We start from the raw sequence: 16,937 nt of genomic DNA, 5'->3' as shown, positions 1-16,937 counted from the left end.
ATCTCGTTACATGACAGGAGCACACTCTTTGTCTCCGCGCGCAGCTGTCGGCAGACATACTGCATTTGGTTGAGGTCGCCTGCTGGCGCGTTTGAGGTAGGACGTATGAATAGATGCGATTTCGTAGCTCGGCGGGGAGTCGAAAGAGATGGCAAGCACCATTCGATGGTGGTACGCTTGGGTTGGTGCTCGGCATGTTCGGAGGTTCAGTTTGAAAAGTGAGCCATATGCACCGTGGAGAATGAGTATGCCCACCTTACCAGTCAAAATGAGTATCGCGTTTGATATGAAGAACCGACAGGGTGAAGAATGCGGGGAGTCTGCAACGCCGTAACTGGTGAGAGAGGAAGTGTTAAAGCTGCCACGTCAAACAAGTTCGTATTTACTTGATAAATGTTGCGGTTGGACGAGTGTAACCGCTGCGATATTACGTTTCCCCCTTCATTTGGTGAATGCACTTGCGGAGCTTGTGACGGTCAATCCTGTTTGCTTTGACCAGAGATGCCTAACGCTTTGGCTTTAAATCCCATGGAGCCAATAGTGGACTGTTGGGACGTATTGTTTCAGGGTTAGTGCGGGGTGCAGACCCGTGCACGACGGCTCACGCGTAACGTCACTCCACAACGAGCAAGCTGGGGCCGTAGTCCCTCACTATTCTCCCCAGATAAAGCGCGCGATGCTTTTTGTGCATCCAACTCCCCTCATAGCTCTCCATTCGACGACGAAACACAACCACGATTTCACCACCTCTTCACCCAGCATGCCTTGCGACTTCCTCGAACTTCCCGGAGAGATCCGCAACACCATATACGCGTACGCACTCTTAGAGACAGAGGGGCTTGTCTAACGCGGAGACAAACTCTGTATACCTACAAGTCATGCCTGCACTACACCGAGTCCCGAAGTACGCGCCACGAAGCCCGCAACACCACTGATCGACAGTTACATGGAAGCCAATCAATTAAAATTTGTCAATCGGCAATTGTACTAGGAGACCTGTGGACTGGAGTTACGATACAATGACATCATCTTCTTCGGAACGATCGATAATCTTGCCGTGGTTCAATGCGCCACCTTCTTACGTGTTTGTTCCGACAGCGTGAAGAGCAAAGTTCGCGGTATTACCCTTCGGCAATAGGGGAATTCTCGAGCCGCGGCATCTTCCCGGCAACGGAGACTTTTGAGGAGGAATATGTGAGCCTCAAAGAGCTCATCATGTTCTGCCGCGCCCATACCAACGCCACAGTGATGTTCCATCTCCCTTTTCTTGATGCCGATTATGGCTTACTACTATTGGTGGTCTATATGATCCCAGTACATGCCAGGGATAAAGCCGATTGCAAGGCCGCCGCATCGGCAGACTTGGTGTATCCTTCCCATCCACCTCTTCGGGATGCTCCAGAAAACCTTCGATTCTTCTTGGGAGACAGGATCATAGATCCAGTGGCCGTCATGAGAGCACAGGACCCATCAGACTGGCCGGAGCTGGAAAGGGGAATCAAAGAGCATTCAGCACTGCTGAGGGACCTTGACGAACACGGATTTTGATGGCAAAGCATCATTTAGGAGCTTCTTGGTTCCGAAAAATTGCACTTACCTTTAACGGATTAGACACTGAAGCCCTCGTGGAGGCATTATCGAAATACGACTTGCGACAGAATGCCCCAAGATTTCCCATTAGCACGAACCAGTGCCGGGGTCGTACGTCTTTCCATAGGGTAAGGCTGTAGGGCCAATCTCCATCACGTAAGTATAGCTCTATAGAAATATATCCGTTCTTTGTAATTTGTTAAATTTGCCTTCTATAGACGCGCTATTAATGCTACTTACCTCTGCTATAGAAAGGTCTCTCCATAGCAAGCAGCCTTAACCAAAGGATTGTGGATATAACGTATATATGGGCTACGCACTCTACAGAATTCTGCTAACGAAATGGTGTGGAATCCGGTAGAACGTACATGTACGGTGCCCGACACTGACACGAACACAGGTTGCGAAAATGAAGGCGCAGAAGCCGCATCGGCAGCTCTGCCCTCAAACTTCCTGTGTTGTCACATGGCGCACACTCGGACTTCACATAGACAAGACTGGAGCTCACATCTCCTCCGGCTCCGATCGATCTATGTTCGGGCCGCCGAATATATTCAAGCAGCTGCATAATTACCTAGAGACAAACTCTGAATAAATGATGCTAATGATAACTTAACGGCCTGAGCCTCTCCTCTTCCCTTACTTCTTCTGCAGCAAGCATCTTGGAAGCCTCTCTCGTTCGCTTCCTTGGATGGTCGTATCAAGCGGCTAGTGGCGAATCGAGACTAGCGCGCTCGCTTAAGCGAAGCCCTGCCGATAACCAGGTGAATAGAGATTGCACGTGCGACTATTCTTGGCGGCCCTCATTTCGTCAAGTTTTCTTGACCTCGCCACTTCCAAATCACGGCGTCCTACTACCGACACTCCTTCTCCAGCATCAAATTCCGAATCGTGCTCGGTCTCACGCGCTCCTACCGGGACGGCGGAAGCGGCCACCGCTACCTAATCCAGCAACTTTCTTAGGGTCCATCACCGTCTACGACACGCCCTACAAGACCTAACAATGTCCGACCACGGGGATCTTGCCGTACAGCCAACAACCGGGGAATGCCACCTCATGCGCCTTCCAGGAGAAATTCGCAATATCATCTACGAATACGCGCTCACTGAGCCCGACGGTCTCACGTACCGCAACTCAGAGTTCTGCGCCGCTCGCCTAGTGGCGCATGAGCCAGGAGATGCAGGCCTGAACAGCGGGACGCGATTGGACTACGTCGAGGCAAACCAGCTGCAGTACGTCAGCCGTGAGATGCGCCGCGAGACGCGAGGCCTCGGGATTGTGTATAACGATCTCACCTTTGTTGGTACTTCCAACAATCTCGCGACTTCACAATTTGCGCTCTTCCTCCGCGTCTGCGCCTCGCGTCACCTCGACTACATCCGTACGATCACACTTCGACATCGAGACACCGATTTAGGCCCACGGCCAGTCGCGCAAGACAAATTCGAGGACGATCATGAGAGTGCTAATATCTTTATGGACTTCTGTCATAAACGACCCAATGCCACAGTCAAATGGCACGTACCGTGGATGTCTGCTCAACGCAAGTTTTTCCTGCTACAAGTATTCAGGCTTGACCTGCTGTCTCGGCCCCCTAGCCGACCAATACGACAACTTCTGGAGTCGAAATGGAGCCCCAGCCTGATTGAGTTTATGTCAAGGAAACACCCGGAGGACGAGGATCATCCGCTTAAAAAATCCCCAACGAACCTGATCTTCTTTCCGCAGGAGGATGCGCTTGATGAAGCTTCAGTTTGGCAGCTTTGCCAGGAGGATCCGGATCTTGAAGCGTTGGTGCTACGTTTTGTAGACGGTGTCGAGGGCTACATTCCGATTCTGCAGAACCTCTTCAAGAATGGCTTTTGAGCGCACACGGCACGCGGCTGGCCCACTAGAATGTTCTCTCAGGACACATACGACTGGAGGGTTCGAGCATCTTAGAAGCGTGATCGGCGACTCTTTAATCACTGGACAGTCTGAGGACAGCTATCTCTTTTTGTCTCCTAGACAATGAACAGGGGAATCGGAAAACTTGAGGGCCTTGGATGAACTATAGGAAGCCCCGTCAAGCAATGTAATAATAATGCACTATCTGTGTATATGAAATTGCGTCTAACGTTTGTAGCATCTTGCGCAAGCAATGTTGCGAGCACGCGGTGAAATAGAGGTGAACAAAGAACAGACCTACTACACGTCTCAGTTCTCGTATTGTTTATGACCAATGCACTTTCGACTAAGTGCGGTGTCCACTCATAATGGCGCCGAGAAGGAGCTGTCGCCGCACGACGCGTACCCGCGCATTGCAAAAGAGGGAACGGGAAGTATATAACAAATTGAGTCACCTACTCTTCTCTTCATTCAATCTCCCTAACACCAAACCAACGTAAACTACAATCTCAACCTTCGGCAAAGCTTCTAGTCCTGCCCCGGTAGGTATCATGGTTTCGACACGCGCCCACCCTACTCCTTATAGCATGGCCGTTCAGGCTCGTAGTACTAGGAAAGTTAATCCCTCGATTCCTGCCAATGATGGGACATGTCACTTCTTCCGTCTCTCCGGTGAGCTGCGTAACGGAATTTACGCTTACGTACTCACCGAACCAGAGGGACTTTTGTACTTGGAGAAGATTGATCGATCCACCAAACTCGTCGCTAATAGCGAAGCTAACCTTGCTCTCATGGACGCCCAGGATGTCGAAGATGATGTTCGAGCCGCTAAGCGCCGGAAAATTGGAAAGAATCAAATGGCAAGTACGAAGAAGTCGGCGAAGAAGCCAGTCGTCGACGCGAACAAACTGCAGTACGTGAACTGGCAACTTCGGCATGAAACTCGCGCCCTGGGTCTGCAGTACAATGACCTACTATTCGTCGGCAGCCCTAACGGCACCGCAACCGAACGGCTGTCCACGTTTCTTCGCCATTGCTCCGATCGCAACCAGACCCAGATCCGTCAAATCACGCTACGGGACGATTTTCTCGACTTGTCTGGCAGTCATCGCTACACGCTCAATCCATATGCATTCAGCCATGTAGCGGCCTTCTGCCGCGCCAATCCGAAGAGGCGGGTGAACATGCGCATCCCTTGGGTCTATATCCCCGACGAAGTGTGCGGGGGCCTGCTGTTCATGTTCGTGTACGTCTTGCAAGTCATGGTAGGTGCACGGAACAACTACGAGTTCTTACAATGCATATCTAACCAGCCACTCATTCAGGATTATTTCCACGCTTGGGTCACTGGGTGTGGTATTACGCAGCAGCTTCGGTTCTTCTTCGCGCCGGTTCCGGAAAATGTGCGCTTTTTCCCGCGGGAAGAAGTTTTTGATGAGGAGGAATTCCAGACTTCATTGTTGCGGTTGCATGACTGGCCTGGTTTTGTGCAGACTATTCCTGGAGGCCTCGATGCATGGGTGAAGAAGACGAAGGAATTGTATGCGGACGGGTTTTGAAGAAGTGAAACGCTATCATGCGTATCGCTCTGCTAGGACCCAAGGCAGATAAAAAAGTGGCATGATATTTTCAATGAATAAATGCAAGAGATATTGGAGCTCATAATTTTGACCGTTTGAAGCGACACAGTGTGAATGCAGAGTGTGAATGTTTGCTTAGGATGAGTGATGTCAAACAGCGCCGTCACTGGTGAACGGACTTATTTGGTATTGTTTAGCCGTAACCCATTGCTGTGACTAGGATGGCTGTTCCTGGATTTCTAGGCCACAGTTGCAATTTCACTTCACGAGGCGTTTCCTCCGCCTCAGATATAATGCGACCTCTTCTCCAACAGGCACCTTCACCTTACTGCTGCAAAACAAACCGTACAACTCAATTCCGGTCGACTGCAACAGCTCTCCAAAAGAGCCGCGCCGCTCCTGCTCAAGTGCTCCACACCGTTGTCAAATCCCGACGGCATTCCAATGGATAGGGTCTGCCACTTGTTCCGGCTACCGGGTGAGCTTCGCAACATCATCTACGCATATGCTCTTTCCGAGGATGATGGCCTCCGTTGCGTCGAGGGTAAACGTTACTTGGAGGGTGAACGTCGCGTCGAGGGTGAACGAGGAAAACAGATGCTCGTCTCTACTCCCAAGGTGCGCGCTTTCGAAGTTCAGAAAGCAGAGAAAACACAGTTCGGAGAGCCAGGGCTTCCACTGGGTATTGGAGGAATGATCAAGAAGGCCAAAAAGGAGGGGATGCGAATAAAGTATTTTCGCGAGGCCAATCAATTGCAGTACGTCAACCGCCAGCTACGACAGGAGACCCGAGGGTTTGGTCTGCGGTGTAACGACCTTTCGTTCTTAGGAGATGATGATGCGACATCAGTCGAGAGGTTCGCCAAGTTTCTCGACATCTGCCCCGCAAATCAGCAAGGCAAGCTGCGCCGCGTCAATCTGAAAGAGAAGCTCACCCGCACTTTCTCTCATGCCAGCTCGGCAATGAAACGGCTCGTTCGCGATCCCACCGCATGGGCTAAAGTTAAAGGCTTCGGCATCAACCATCCTGGCGCTCGTATCAACATACGCATTCCCCATCTCCGACTGTCACCGTCCTTCTCGAACCGGGTGGACCACGTTCCGCTCTACTTCCTCCTTGAGATAACATCGTTCCTTATTCTTGCGCGGAACGACACTAGGCCCGACCCTCTCTCGACCGGCATGCCCCTTATGAAACTTCTCGCTGAGACACATCAACCAAAGAACGGTCGGGCGACGGCCTATTGGGCAAGTGTGCCTTCAAACGTCCGGTTCTGGCCACATGAGGAAGTGTTCGACGAAGTAGCTTTTGGAGAGATATGCTCGGCGATAGGGGCTCCCACTCTGGCGAATTTTCGAGGGGGTCTTGAGGGTATGGTTCATTTGTTCAGACGCTTGTATCGTGAAGGATTTTGAGGAATAAAGCTTGCGGGGCTCTCTTCTCTTAAATTTGGCGTCTTTTGACTCCTTTTGTGCGTAGGCAGCCCTGCTTTGCTATTAGTGAGCATAATCTCTATAGGCTGGTGACTGAAAATGAGAAAAATGATTCGGTGTTCCAATTGGGGATGACGTCACTGGCGCAAGGCGAGGTACCATGTGATTTGACCCGCCTCGGCTGCACTTTCACCCGTGGATTGCTACACCAACCGTTCTACGCGGTACCTAGGTACGAACTCTAATATTTTTCAACTCTCCGCTACTCCACTCCCCTCTCCGGCCTCCACCATCTTTCCGCCAGTACATGATCGTGCCTTACACTGAGGCCGCCATGGCGCCGCCTTTGCTTCGACTTCCAGGCGAGCTGCGCAATACAATCTACGAATATGCGCTCACCGAACCAAGAGGCATCTATTACTGCGAAGACAAAAACGGCGTCGGTCGACTGTGCCTTGGTTCGGACGTCAAATCCACAGACTGCGGCAAACAATATTCCACGGAAGAAGATCGCCAACGGATCGACCCAGACGGGTGTGCGACGAAGCGCCAAAAATCACCATCCAGTGGGTGGACAGATCGGCCGGCAATTCAGACACCGGGATGGTCAGCTTCGGCAGCCACATAATTGCCAACCAACTTCAATACGTCAGCCGCCAACTCCACAAGGAAACGCGAGGTCTCGCAGTAAGATATAATGATATTATCATCCAGCAAAGCCATGGAAGCAACTTGGGTGAGCAAGCCGCTAGGTTCCTTGACCGGTGCCCTCTCATGGAGCAACGCTTCATTCGGAACATCATCGTGTTGCCTTCTGGTCCCCAACAATCTAAGGGCTCGTTCTCTGAGTTGGCTAGCTTCTGCATCAACAATCCAGAAGCAACGGTCAAGCTCCATTTCCCTATTCCACGAAAAGAAAAACCCGACTTCCTGGACGAGATGTTCCTTCTTAAGTACATCATTCGTGGAGACACAAGCTTCTTCGACCAGCGTCCGCAAGACGCCCTTGCTCAGTCATACTACCAGCGCATTGTAAGGACAAAACGATGCACAGCTCCGCGGAATCTTCGATTCTTTCCGGCTGAAGAAGTCTTCAATGAACAAACATTTCGGGAGTCCTACGTTAAAGCTTCATGGTTCCATCTACCATCTCTTCGAACTATAGAGGAGATTGATAAGGTGGTCCTTGTAGTAAAGGAATGGTTTCAGAAGGGTGCTTGACGGCGACGATATGGGAAGGGGGATGGGTGCCGGATGGGCATGCCAAAGCCGAGTGGGAAAAGCGTGGAAAGAGATTTTTGTATCTTAAGCGGTCGATGGAGGATTAATCCACATCTGGCGTATATGCATTTTCTTTGGGTCCGAAATGACATTTTCTACCTTGGCACTCTAACTCACCTTCTTGTTGCAGACCATCATTTCCTTTAGTAAGACCTTCGTTTGATAACTACCCGCTAGATAATCCTTTGTGATTACGCCCCGCGCGACCTTTGCTTTCCAGCAACCACCACAGCTTTTGCGCTCCTTCAGAACCCCTTCCATTTTCGCACACTACTCAGTTCCAACTGCTGCTATGATGCAATTGTTCCAGCTTTCGGCTGAGCTACACAATCGAATTCACGAGTCCCTAGGTACACGTTGACAGGACCAGCCGGTCCACTCCATCAGGGAGGCAGGAATGGTGTCGGCAAGCTCTGCATCTATGAGAAGGACTAACAGCGAGATCAGGAAGGGAAGAAGCAGCTGAGTGCGGACGAAACATCACAGGGACGCAAGGCGATGGCACTAGGGGAGCTAGAAAGAAAGCACAGGACGACCAACTGCGTCACGTCTAAGTATTCGAAGCTACATCAAGTGAGCGATTGCAGGTGAATTGTCCAGAAATGTGCGGCTGCGGGCCAAACATTTGCCAATAATCGCTTCCAGAGTTTGCGCTTACCCGTATTTAGCAGCCACCCACTAGGCACGTCGCGCTCTTCTGCCCTTCACCTTTCTCACTCCACTCCAACGCACACAAACAGGCACAAACCGATTCTCCAAACAAAGCAATGGCTTGGCATCTACTGCCCGGAGAGCTGCGCAACAGAATCTACGAATACGCCCTGACGGAGCCCGGCGGTTTACTATACTACAAGCATGAAGGTGCAGGCCGACTCTGCGCGTATCGGCATGCGCAAGAAAAGGAGGACGGCGGAGAAGAGATAAAAGCCACGAATCAGCTGCAATATGTCAACTGCGAGCTGCGCGCTGAAACAAAAGGACTTGGGCTCTGCTTCAATAACATCACTTTCGAGCCTGCTTCGGAGGATGATTTATTCGAAGACTGTGTGCAATTTCTCAACGAGGTCTCGATTCGCCAACGCTCCCGGCTTCGTTCCCTCACTATCACTGTATATGGCCGGCAACGAGTCCTCCATTTCGCTGACAGCCGTTGGTATCCGCTCCTCCACAACTTCGCCAAAGACTATCCGGACTGCCAGATTAGGATCTGCACCGACGGTCTCAGTCAGGGCTCCAATTATCTCATATATCGCGCCGTGCTGCTCGCCGTCATCACCCGACGAGACGACGAGACAAGAAGGGGATTGAGCATTTTTACTGCTATGACTCAAGATCTATTGTTGGGCGAACTCAAACGCAAATATCCGCAGTTCTTCGTTGAGGAGTATTTGTCCCTTATCGGAGGGCCGGTAGCGCCAAATATACGATTCTTTCCTGCCGACCTTGTCTTCAAGCCTGATATGTTCCGGAGCACCCTTCAGCGCTCGAAAGGTTTTACGGATCTCATTGCCTCATCGATTGCGGGAGGCATGGACGCATGGATGGAACGAGCGCAGGAGATCTACGAAGGTGGAATTTGAAAAATCAGCGCCATAGTTCTCCCTAGTCGAGGAGAAGCTTGAGGGGGTGAATCCTCCGCGAAGCCAACGCTGGTTTAACAGTCCTCCATGGCACCGAGTGGCTGGGATACGTGGATTCAATGACCACGGAGATTCATGATGAGCGTAACTGAGGAGGCACCGCTTTGGGGTAAAAGTTGTGGGCGAATATCGCAGCCTGGATTCTGTGAAAGAAGCAATGCAACTTTTGGCCTGCTGTTGGCTTAGCGCGAGATGGTTCCGGTGATAGCTTTACTGAGTGGCGTAGGTCGGCCTCTAGCACATGCTGTTTACTTTATCCCAGAGAATGTGGTATCGGAATTTTAGTGCTAGTTAATGCTAGAAGTGAAAGGCCCGCTTCTTGTGAAAATCCCAGTAGTTGAGCGTCTCACTTAGTTCCTGGTAACTGTACTTGTAGTAGTATGCTATGATGAGATCAAACGAATTAATCTGTGAATGGCACCAGGGCTCCAGGCTGCGCGCAACCCACGTGAGTGCGACCTAGCCCTTACCCTTCTAGGATTTTTGCTTCTTCCCGAAACGTCTCTTGCTCTCACATCCACCCTCTCTCACCACCACAACGCCAATATCCCACCTCAACAGCTCCGACTGCAATACGCCACTCTGGAGAGCAGCCTACTTCGTCTCCCCGGAGAGCTAAGAAACAAGATATACAGCTTCGCGCTCACCGAGGAAGCAGGCCTACTCTACCGTGAGGACGACTATGGCGTTAGCAGGCTCTGCGTCCACACACTCGAAAGCGAGCCTAGCGGCCTTCGAGATGCCAACCAGCTCCGATTCGTCAACCGCCAATTGTATCGCGAACCATAGCGCGCAATAGGGGTTCTGTGAAGCTATTTCTTGATGATATCACCCAGAGAGAGTTGACTGAGCTATTTCGTACGGTTGATACGATTTCTAAGTAGTTTTGTAATGGAAATATATCAAAACTTGATTAATTTTAGTGTTGGCGCTCTGTCAGCCCATCAGCGTCGTCTGTTCAAGCTCTGTTTAAGCTCAACGCGCTGTTGAAGCTCTGTCAACATATAGAGCTCTGTTTGCCACGACTTATCTCAAGTCTCTGAGAAAGGGGGCCTAAATAATAGTGTTCTTGAACGCTTGGCACTCTCGGATGTGTAGTGTAGGGTACTCATCAACGCCACACAGCTGCACGTAGCGGAATAATGATCAGCTCATCAACACCCTTATATAGGCATACTGCCACGTAGTACAGAAGTAGCGCGTTAATGCGGTGTACAGAGTCGCAATGTAGCTGTACATTAATATAGAAGGCAGGGGGGGGAGTTGCTCCTTCCTTGTGGGTCCTTCTGCAGCATATGTTAAGCTTTAACGTCTGTCAGAAGCATTTTGAGTATCAAAATATGTTAACGATGATATCGTGAAACAGACGCCTCCTATATAATATAATCTCGCAGAATGAAATAGTTTCTACATGATGAAGACGGCATTTTCACCCCCCTGGGAAACGCGGTATGGAAACTAAAGCTCTAGGCATCCGCTACAACGATATCACTTTGATGACGTATCATTAAGGAAGACCTTCGATAAGTGTATGAACTTTCTTCGCCCTTTGCCGAGTGAGCAGCACGCTCACATCCGCATCATCACCTTGGAATGCCTTGATGCGAAACTCGAAACCCCCAGCTCGACTGATCTGTATAACTACTGCCGAGATCACCCAATGGCTACGGTCAATGCGCGCCTCGCCGCCTTCGATCCGTACAACAACCTCTTCATGAAGATGGTGCTACTCCTCGCAACCCGCGAGGAGAAGAATCTCGGCTTTCCCAAGAGGCGCCCTTGGGGGGATGGCGAACTCTTTCCTCTGTTTCGAGCGACCTTGGATCGATACACAGTCAACGCGCTCGAAGCCGTATGCCGAAATGAAGATGGGGAGCAGTCCACTCCAAACAATCTTCGCTACTTTCCCATGGACGAAGTCTTGGACGAAGCTAAATTTCGGAAGGTCCTTGTGTGAATTTCGACTGCTCGATCGTCTCTGCGCTTATATCTGTCCACGGGGGACTTGACCAATTGGTCGCGCTGATAAAGGATATCTTCGAAAAGGGCATTTGAGGGGGTGGCAATGAGACCATTCCTCCCCATAGCAGGAGAGGGGGGTTTTAGTAAATAAAGTTAATACAATACAAGTTACAACGCTCACCATATCTCCTATTTCAATGTAGGACTTCTCATTGGACAATAATGCAGGGAGTAGAAAAATAAGACATATGCATAAGCGACTGCAAGGATAATAGCATCGGATAAGCTATATACATATAATACCACTGTGTGAACATCCTACAAGCCGTTGCGCTTGCCGGGTACTGACTCGCCAACACCTATTTAGCTGGGCTTGCCACAGAGGTCGTAAGAGTTCCGCTCTCAATGTACACGCCGGAGAAGTACCAGTCCTCAGCACCAGTACCATCATTACCAGAGCGCGGCAGGCGAAGAATACCAAGATGCCAGTCAGCGCCGTTGGACGAGGTGCTAGCGGTGAATGGACCAGCGGTCTTGGTGAGTGGGTCGGCGCCGGTGGAGTGCCAGAAGGTGACGGAGCCGGAAGAGAAGTTCTGCACTGGTCAGCGTCCTACTCTATCGAATGAATGGCAATGGAGTGGAAGAGCACTGACAATCTCATAAGCAACATTATGCCACACATCCGCCGCAAGCTCGACCTTCCACTTGCTCTGGCCGCCGACCATCCACTGCAGGTTGGTATTGCTCGTCCCCGACTCGCCATTCACCCACCCGTACTTCAGTTCCGTGAAGTGGCTCTCGAAGAAGCAGATCTGGTGCTCGTTTGTCGCGCTCGGCACATTGGTCGTCGACCGCTTGATGCTGAAGTGGTAGTACACGGTGCCCTTGTTGATGGCGGCCGTCGTCTGCGGGATGAGCTCCGTGCGCCACATGTCCGAATTCCACTTGGCCGTGCTGTCGATGGTGATCTTGGCGCCTTGCTTCGAGCCCGTGTCGGCGGGGTTCTTGTAGTCCGGCGATAGGTTGACGTATTTGGTTACTGCGCCTGAGCCGTGGATGTAGTACTGGTAGTTGCCGACTTGGTTTGCCCATGACCACTTGTTCAGGTCGGAACTCGTAGTCATGTCGTTGAAGCGGCCATCCCAGAGGATGGTACCTGGACGAAGTCAACAACATGTAATTTGGCGCCTATGCATAGAAGAAAAGACGACTTACCAGCAGACACGGCGCTCGCAAGAGCGCCCAGAAGCGCGGCTCTACCGAACATGACGTCGAAAGAACCAGAGCTGGAACCGATCAAAGTGCGAAAAGCGAGCAATAGCAGACAGGACGAAAATCCAAAAAGCGACGCCTCGCAGCCTATATAAAGCACGGGGCTCTAGGCACTAATTTTACAACCCGCATTTCTGAACACAAAACAAATGATCATCGATCTAAGTCCTGTACGCCAAGGACCCGGAAACGAAACGGTTCGATTCGAGGCTTCAGTCGTACTAGATGGTGGGGGCGTGACCTCCGTCCTTAATAAATCTATATGTAGCCGCCGGCATTTAAGCATATGCCTGCTCTAGTGGCGGCGCAACGGTCCGGGGGTAGACCCCGCATGTCGCTTAAATTGACGGAGAGGATCCTGGCGCTATTCTTCCGTGTAGAATACCAGGAAGTGCGAGGGTTGAATGGGAACATTGCATAATGCCCTGTATAGTAGGCTGGAGAATTTTCTTGCTCTCGGAGGAGGTCTCGAATGCAGAAGGTAGGATGAACAGTGGGATGAGGTGGGTCGAGAGGTTAGGTTGTCGTCGAAATTAAGCTCAAATGATGCACCCCACAAATTTCCTGCTCCGGATTAGCGTCGCATGGCGGATGAATGAAGGGCAGGTTGTGGAGCTTTTCCTGGTTCATGAAAGCTTGTTTCACAGCATCCGCATCGAAACGTGCGGGAGTCGTCGGTCAATGACCTAGACTGCAAAATCCCTCCTAGCAAGCAAGCACGCTCTGCGTTATTGGGGAGAGAATAGACCTCATGTGCAAGATGAGTATGCATCCGGACTGTAGTTCCCAGTGGGTAGCGTCCAGGTCTTGGGCGGAAAGGGAATTGATGAAATAGGGCGCGACAGAGCCGAGCCACCAGTGATAGACCTTCGAGTTGATGCCGACCGTTTAACGCTCCTATATGATAGCGGTTGGGCCTATCGGGATGACGTTCCGTGTGAGAATGCGGCGAACTGCGTGTCGCAAAAACCGGGTGCAAGCAAGCCGATCTCTGTAAGTGCCATAGCTTGGTAACCAGGTAATGGGTCCTCGAATAGAAGGCTGAATGTCTTCTAGAACCCATATAGAAGGCTGGTTCGATCGACAAACATGCGGCATTATTTGGGACTGACTGGCTGCAGTCATGTGGTGCCCAGCAAGAATCATTGCTCCATGCTCATATCAATATTTTTAGATGCTATCGTGCGCTTCCGAGAAGTCGTTCATCTGACCGGCGCGAGGAGGGGCAGTAGCACGGCGCCGACTCACGACCAACAATGATATCGACGCGAGTGGTAGCTATGGAAAGAAGGCATAGAACAAGGAACAGAAAAAATTGAGAATATGAGTAAAATAATCTTAACTGTGGGCGGGAGAGGAGAGGAACGGAGATGCTAGAGCGGCTGCTCAACTTTTGCCGAGGTCCTTGCCCAATCGGGCCGCGTCCGTGCGCCCGCACTTACGCCTGGTCCTCTTCCCACATCTCATCCCACTGTGCTCTTTCCTCCAGCAATTCATTACTATACCATTTCAGTCGAGCTGGGTACTGTAGTTGTGCGGCGGCTCAGTGTGGGCGTCTTTTAGGCGCCTAGTGAGTGTTCGCCCTACTACCCCCATCAGATGCCATAACACATCGAAAAGGGGTTCTCACTTACCACCGCCGGGGCGTTCAATTCATTCTCGCAGAATGCCTTGAGTCCAAGAGCCATGAGCTGCCGATTGATATCACACTCCTTGCCGATGGCCTCCACCTTGCTCAAAATTCCGTTCCACTTCGCCATGTAGCGGTCGCCGCTCCTGCGATAAAGCGGTATACTTTGCCCGACGAAGGCGAGAAGTTTCTCGAAGTTTCCGGGCGACAGAAGTTGAGGGGAGCGTATGAGATGTCCGGCTACGCCGACACCGAACGTTTCAGTGCAGTCACCTTTCCGGGCCATCACTAGGCACAGCTCCAGCGCCCCAACATCCCAAGTCCTCTCCACTTCAGCCAAGGCACGTTCTTCGAAGTATTCGAATATTATAATATAGCTCGAGAGGTAGTCTCCGTATTCAATCTCCTCAAGACCTTCCGAGCGTGTTTGGAGGAAGGAACGGGTCCACAGTGCAGCGGCAATCCAGTGCTTTTCTTTAATGGCACGATCGAGAACGGCATCGACGAGCGCCTTAACTGCATCGATCGCATCATCCACAGCATCTTGTCGTACCAGGATGTTGAGCAGGTCGGCTAATGCGTATCTTGCGAGAGCCTTTGCTTCTGTCGAGGTCTCGACGTTGTCTGGTATGGCTCGAACCACGGCGTTTGTCCTGATCTCCAACTCGTCTTTTGCGCTCTCGGCCGCGCTGTCAATCCGAACCGCTGAATTGAGCTCCATGAATGCTTCGAGAGTAGCGGTATCTTCTTCCATGTCGTCGATTGTTTTCCGTAGTACGCCGGTGAGGGTGTTGCTGAGAGCGTGGTCTTTTGAAAAAACTAGCTTTTCGGTCTCAGAGCGACGGTCACGGCTTCGTTTCTCTCCACCGTCGTCTTTCTGAGGTGAAGGCAAGTTGTCAGCCCTGGCTACGCTCTCCTCACTCACCCAATTTCATAACATATCACCTTGGCGGTTTCATATCAGTCGTCGCTGTCATTTAGGGACATCAAGATGCAAAGATGTGGAGAGCACGAGAAAAAGCACAGAATAGTCTTGCGATATAATCTGCACTAGACTTGAAAGCAGATATCACCGTCGCCGCCCTAAGAAAATGTCTGAAGCCATCCGAGGGTGGATTATCATATTTTCATTCATTACCCATACGACTGTACGGTCCTTTTGATATGGATACTATAGGCCGAGGTAAGAAAGAGTATAGTAATCCGCCCAGATACCTCACCATTCCGGCAGTCCCCACTACTTTCCCCACCCATGGTGGGCGCGTAGCAAAGCCTTTTGGGAGATCAAATGCCGTTCTTGCACCACTCCTTGTGAAGCCGAATCCAAGCGTCCAGCAGCGTCTCCCCATTCGATAGGCGCTGCGGCTCGTAGGGTTTACACCATTCGCGGATCTGCACTTCGTCAAAATCCGGAAAACGTGGGTAGAACCGCAGATTAGGCGCCTGCAACTGCTCTGGAGTAATACCGCCTCGCCATTTTCCACCGTACTCCTGAGGCGCAGCCGGATCCAAAGACCAAGCAAACAGCTCGTTGAGAACTTCGTCGGCGCATGTACCGCGGAGCGCCATAACCAACGCGTGTGCTTCAGTCAGGGTCCATACAAGGTCCTCGTCCCGAAGCAGGTGTTGGTGGTGGCGCATCTTGTCGTTTCTCCACTCTCCGACGATGTATTTGAAAGTAATGCGAGGATGACGGCGGGCCAACTGGGCGGCTTGGGCGATGTCCGGGGCAGTGAATATACGACGTTTGTCGTTGAAGGCGTCACATACGTTCAATGCCTCATCGGCAATGATGATCTTTGAGAGCCACATGAGTTGTGCAACTGGATACTGCCTGAATAGGACTAAGAGGTCCCAGATCGGGCTGCGTGCATCCCTGTCGGTTCGAGAAATCTTGATCTCCTTGTTGATCTTGAGTTCGAGTCCCGCGGCCTCGACGCGCAGCTGGCGACAGACGTACTTGAGCTGGTTAAGTTCTGTAATCGGGTCGTGTTCGAAAGATCTAGGCCACGGGGGTGGTTCGAGATGAAAGATCGCTTTGTGGATCGGCTTCTTCAGAGCAGCTGTGGTGCCCACGCAGCTGCAATAGAGAGGCCAGGGGCCTGTGGAGAGTGCGTACTCGTAGATTCGGTTTCGTAATTCGGGAGGAAGTTGAAGAAGACGGGACTCTGACGCGGGCTCCGTGGATCCAGCCGCTGAGGGATTTGAATGTGTCGCCATTACGGGGGGGCAGTTGTTGAAAGGAGATCGGACTCAGATGAGTTGTCGAAGTTGGGGGACCTCAACGGGTCTCGAATATACAGAATATATAGAACTACCATGGAGGAATGTGAGGATGTCTCTTAAGATCCAAACCAGCAGAGTGAATTGGGCGCTTAGACCGTATTACGTAGCTGTGCCTGGTTGTTCCCGCACAATCGTGGGACAAGCCGAGTGAGTGTGCTTGGTAGGGCTTCTAATATTTCATTGATTCGAGTGACACACATCGTTACCAAGACGAAGGGCCACTTTACACCCCGGTGGCGGTTCAATACCATACTCCTGAATATTAAAAGCTGTTGAATTGTGTGTAGTCATGCTGTCAGGTCTTTATCGAGCCACCTGGGCTGACCTCTGAATCGCCATAATGCGCGCATGAGGATTCAAGAGTGTTTGGTGGA

General features: G+C 51.3%; 10 protein-coding genes across 10 annotated transcripts; 7 read left to right on the top strand and 3 right to left on the bottom strand.

The window, feature by feature from the left end:
• Positions 1-1,065: 1,065 nt before the first annotated feature.
• On the top strand, positions 1,066-1,548 carry BU26DRAFT_568818 (uncharacterized protein; the record flags this gene model as incomplete). Its single annotated transcript, XM_033833816.1, has 1 exon — positions 1,066-1,548. One exon carries the CDS (start codon positions 1,066-1,068, stop codon positions 1,546-1,548), a length of 483 nt encoding a protein of 160 aa, XP_033679827.1.
• An 834-nt stretch (positions 1,549-2,382) lies between these two features.
• Positions 2,383-3,506, top strand: BU26DRAFT_553930 (uncharacterized protein). Its single transcript, XM_033832241.1, has one exon. It carries the CDS (start codon positions 2,594-2,596, stop codon positions 3,455-3,457), a length of 864 nt encoding a protein of 287 aa, XP_033679826.1. The 5' UTR covers positions 2,383-2,593; the 3' UTR covers positions 3,458-3,506.
• Positions 3,507-4,065: 559 nt separating this feature from the next.
• BU26DRAFT_568816 (uncharacterized protein) lies at positions 4,066-5,037 on the top strand (the record flags this gene model as incomplete). The annotated part of the gene is made up of 3 exons (XM_033833815.1): positions 4,066-4,150; positions 4,196-4,743; positions 4,804-5,037. The coding sequence occupies 3 exons, from the start codon at positions 4,066-4,068 to the stop codon at positions 5,035-5,037; spliced, it is 867 nt and encodes a 288-aa protein (XP_033679825.1).
• A 224-nt stretch (positions 5,038-5,261) lies between these two features.
• On the top strand, positions 5,262-6,554 carry BU26DRAFT_522568 (uncharacterized protein). Its single transcript, XM_033829818.1, has 2 exons — positions 5,262-5,936; positions 5,994-6,554. Exons 1-2 carry the CDS (start codon positions 5,503-5,505, stop codon positions 6,472-6,474), a joined length of 915 nt encoding a protein of 304 aa, XP_033679824.1. The 5' UTR covers positions 5,262-5,502; the 3' UTR covers positions 6,475-6,554.
• Positions 6,555-6,706: 152 nt separating this feature from the next.
• Positions 6,707-7,180, top strand: BU26DRAFT_522567 (uncharacterized protein). Its single transcript, XM_033829817.1, has one exon. It carries the CDS (start codon positions 6,827-6,829, stop codon positions 7,118-7,120), a length of 294 nt encoding a protein of 97 aa, XP_033679823.1. The 5' UTR covers positions 6,707-6,826; the 3' UTR covers positions 7,121-7,180.
• A 1,360-nt stretch (positions 7,181-8,540) lies between these two features.
• Positions 8,541-9,353, top strand: BU26DRAFT_568813 (uncharacterized protein; the record flags this gene model as incomplete). The annotated part of the gene is made up of 1 exon (XM_033833814.1): positions 8,541-9,353. One exon carries the CDS (start codon positions 8,541-8,543, stop codon positions 9,351-9,353), a length of 813 nt encoding a protein of 270 aa, XP_033679822.1.
• A 474-nt stretch (positions 9,354-9,827) lies between these two features.
• Positions 9,828-11,370, top strand: BU26DRAFT_568812 (uncharacterized protein; the record flags this gene model as incomplete). Its single annotated transcript, XM_033833813.1, has 2 exons — positions 9,828-10,186; positions 10,884-11,370. The coding sequence occupies 2 exons, from the start codon at positions 9,828-9,830 to the stop codon at positions 11,368-11,370; spliced, it is 846 nt and encodes a 281-aa protein (XP_033679821.1).
• A 266-nt stretch (positions 11,371-11,636) lies between these two features.
• BU26DRAFT_522565 (uncharacterized protein) lies at positions 11,637-12,697 on the bottom strand. Its single transcript, XM_033829816.1, has 3 exons — positions 12,591-12,697; positions 12,029-12,531; positions 11,637-11,968 (listed from the first exon to the last, which is right to left on the bottom strand). The coding sequence occupies exons 1-3, from the start codon at positions 12,640-12,642 to the stop codon at positions 11,735-11,737; spliced, it is 789 nt and encodes a 262-aa protein (XP_033679820.1). The 5' UTR covers positions 12,643-12,697; the 3' UTR covers positions 11,637-11,734.
• Positions 12,698-13,817: 1,120 nt separating this feature from the next.
• Positions 13,818-15,199, bottom strand: BU26DRAFT_579548 (uncharacterized protein; the record flags this gene model as incomplete). The annotated part of the gene is made up of 2 exons (XM_033834453.1): positions 13,818-13,925; positions 14,282-15,199. Coding segments are annotated over 2 exons (1,026 nt in total), but the record flags the coding sequence as incomplete, so codon positions are not given.
• A 362-nt stretch (positions 15,200-15,561) lies between these two features.
• On the bottom strand, positions 15,562-16,497 carry BU26DRAFT_579547 (uncharacterized protein; the record flags this gene model as incomplete). Its single annotated transcript, XM_033834452.1, has 1 exon — positions 15,562-16,497. The coding sequence occupies one exon, from the start codon at positions 16,495-16,497 to the stop codon at positions 15,562-15,564; it is 936 nt and encodes a 311-aa protein (XP_033679818.1).
• Between the last annotated feature and the right edge of the window lie 440 nt (positions 16,498-16,937).

This window comes from Trematosphaeria pertusa (assembly GCF_010094035.1).
Source record: "Trematosphaeria pertusa strain CBS 122368 unplaced genomic scaffold BU26scaffold_14, whole genome shotgun sequence".
Classification (NCBI taxonomy): domain Eukaryota; kingdom Fungi; phylum Ascomycota; class Dothideomycetes; order Pleosporales; family Trematosphaeriaceae; genus Trematosphaeria; species Trematosphaeria pertusa.
Note: the sequence above shows the minus strand (reverse complement) of the source record. Positions and strands in the feature narration are given on the sequence as shown.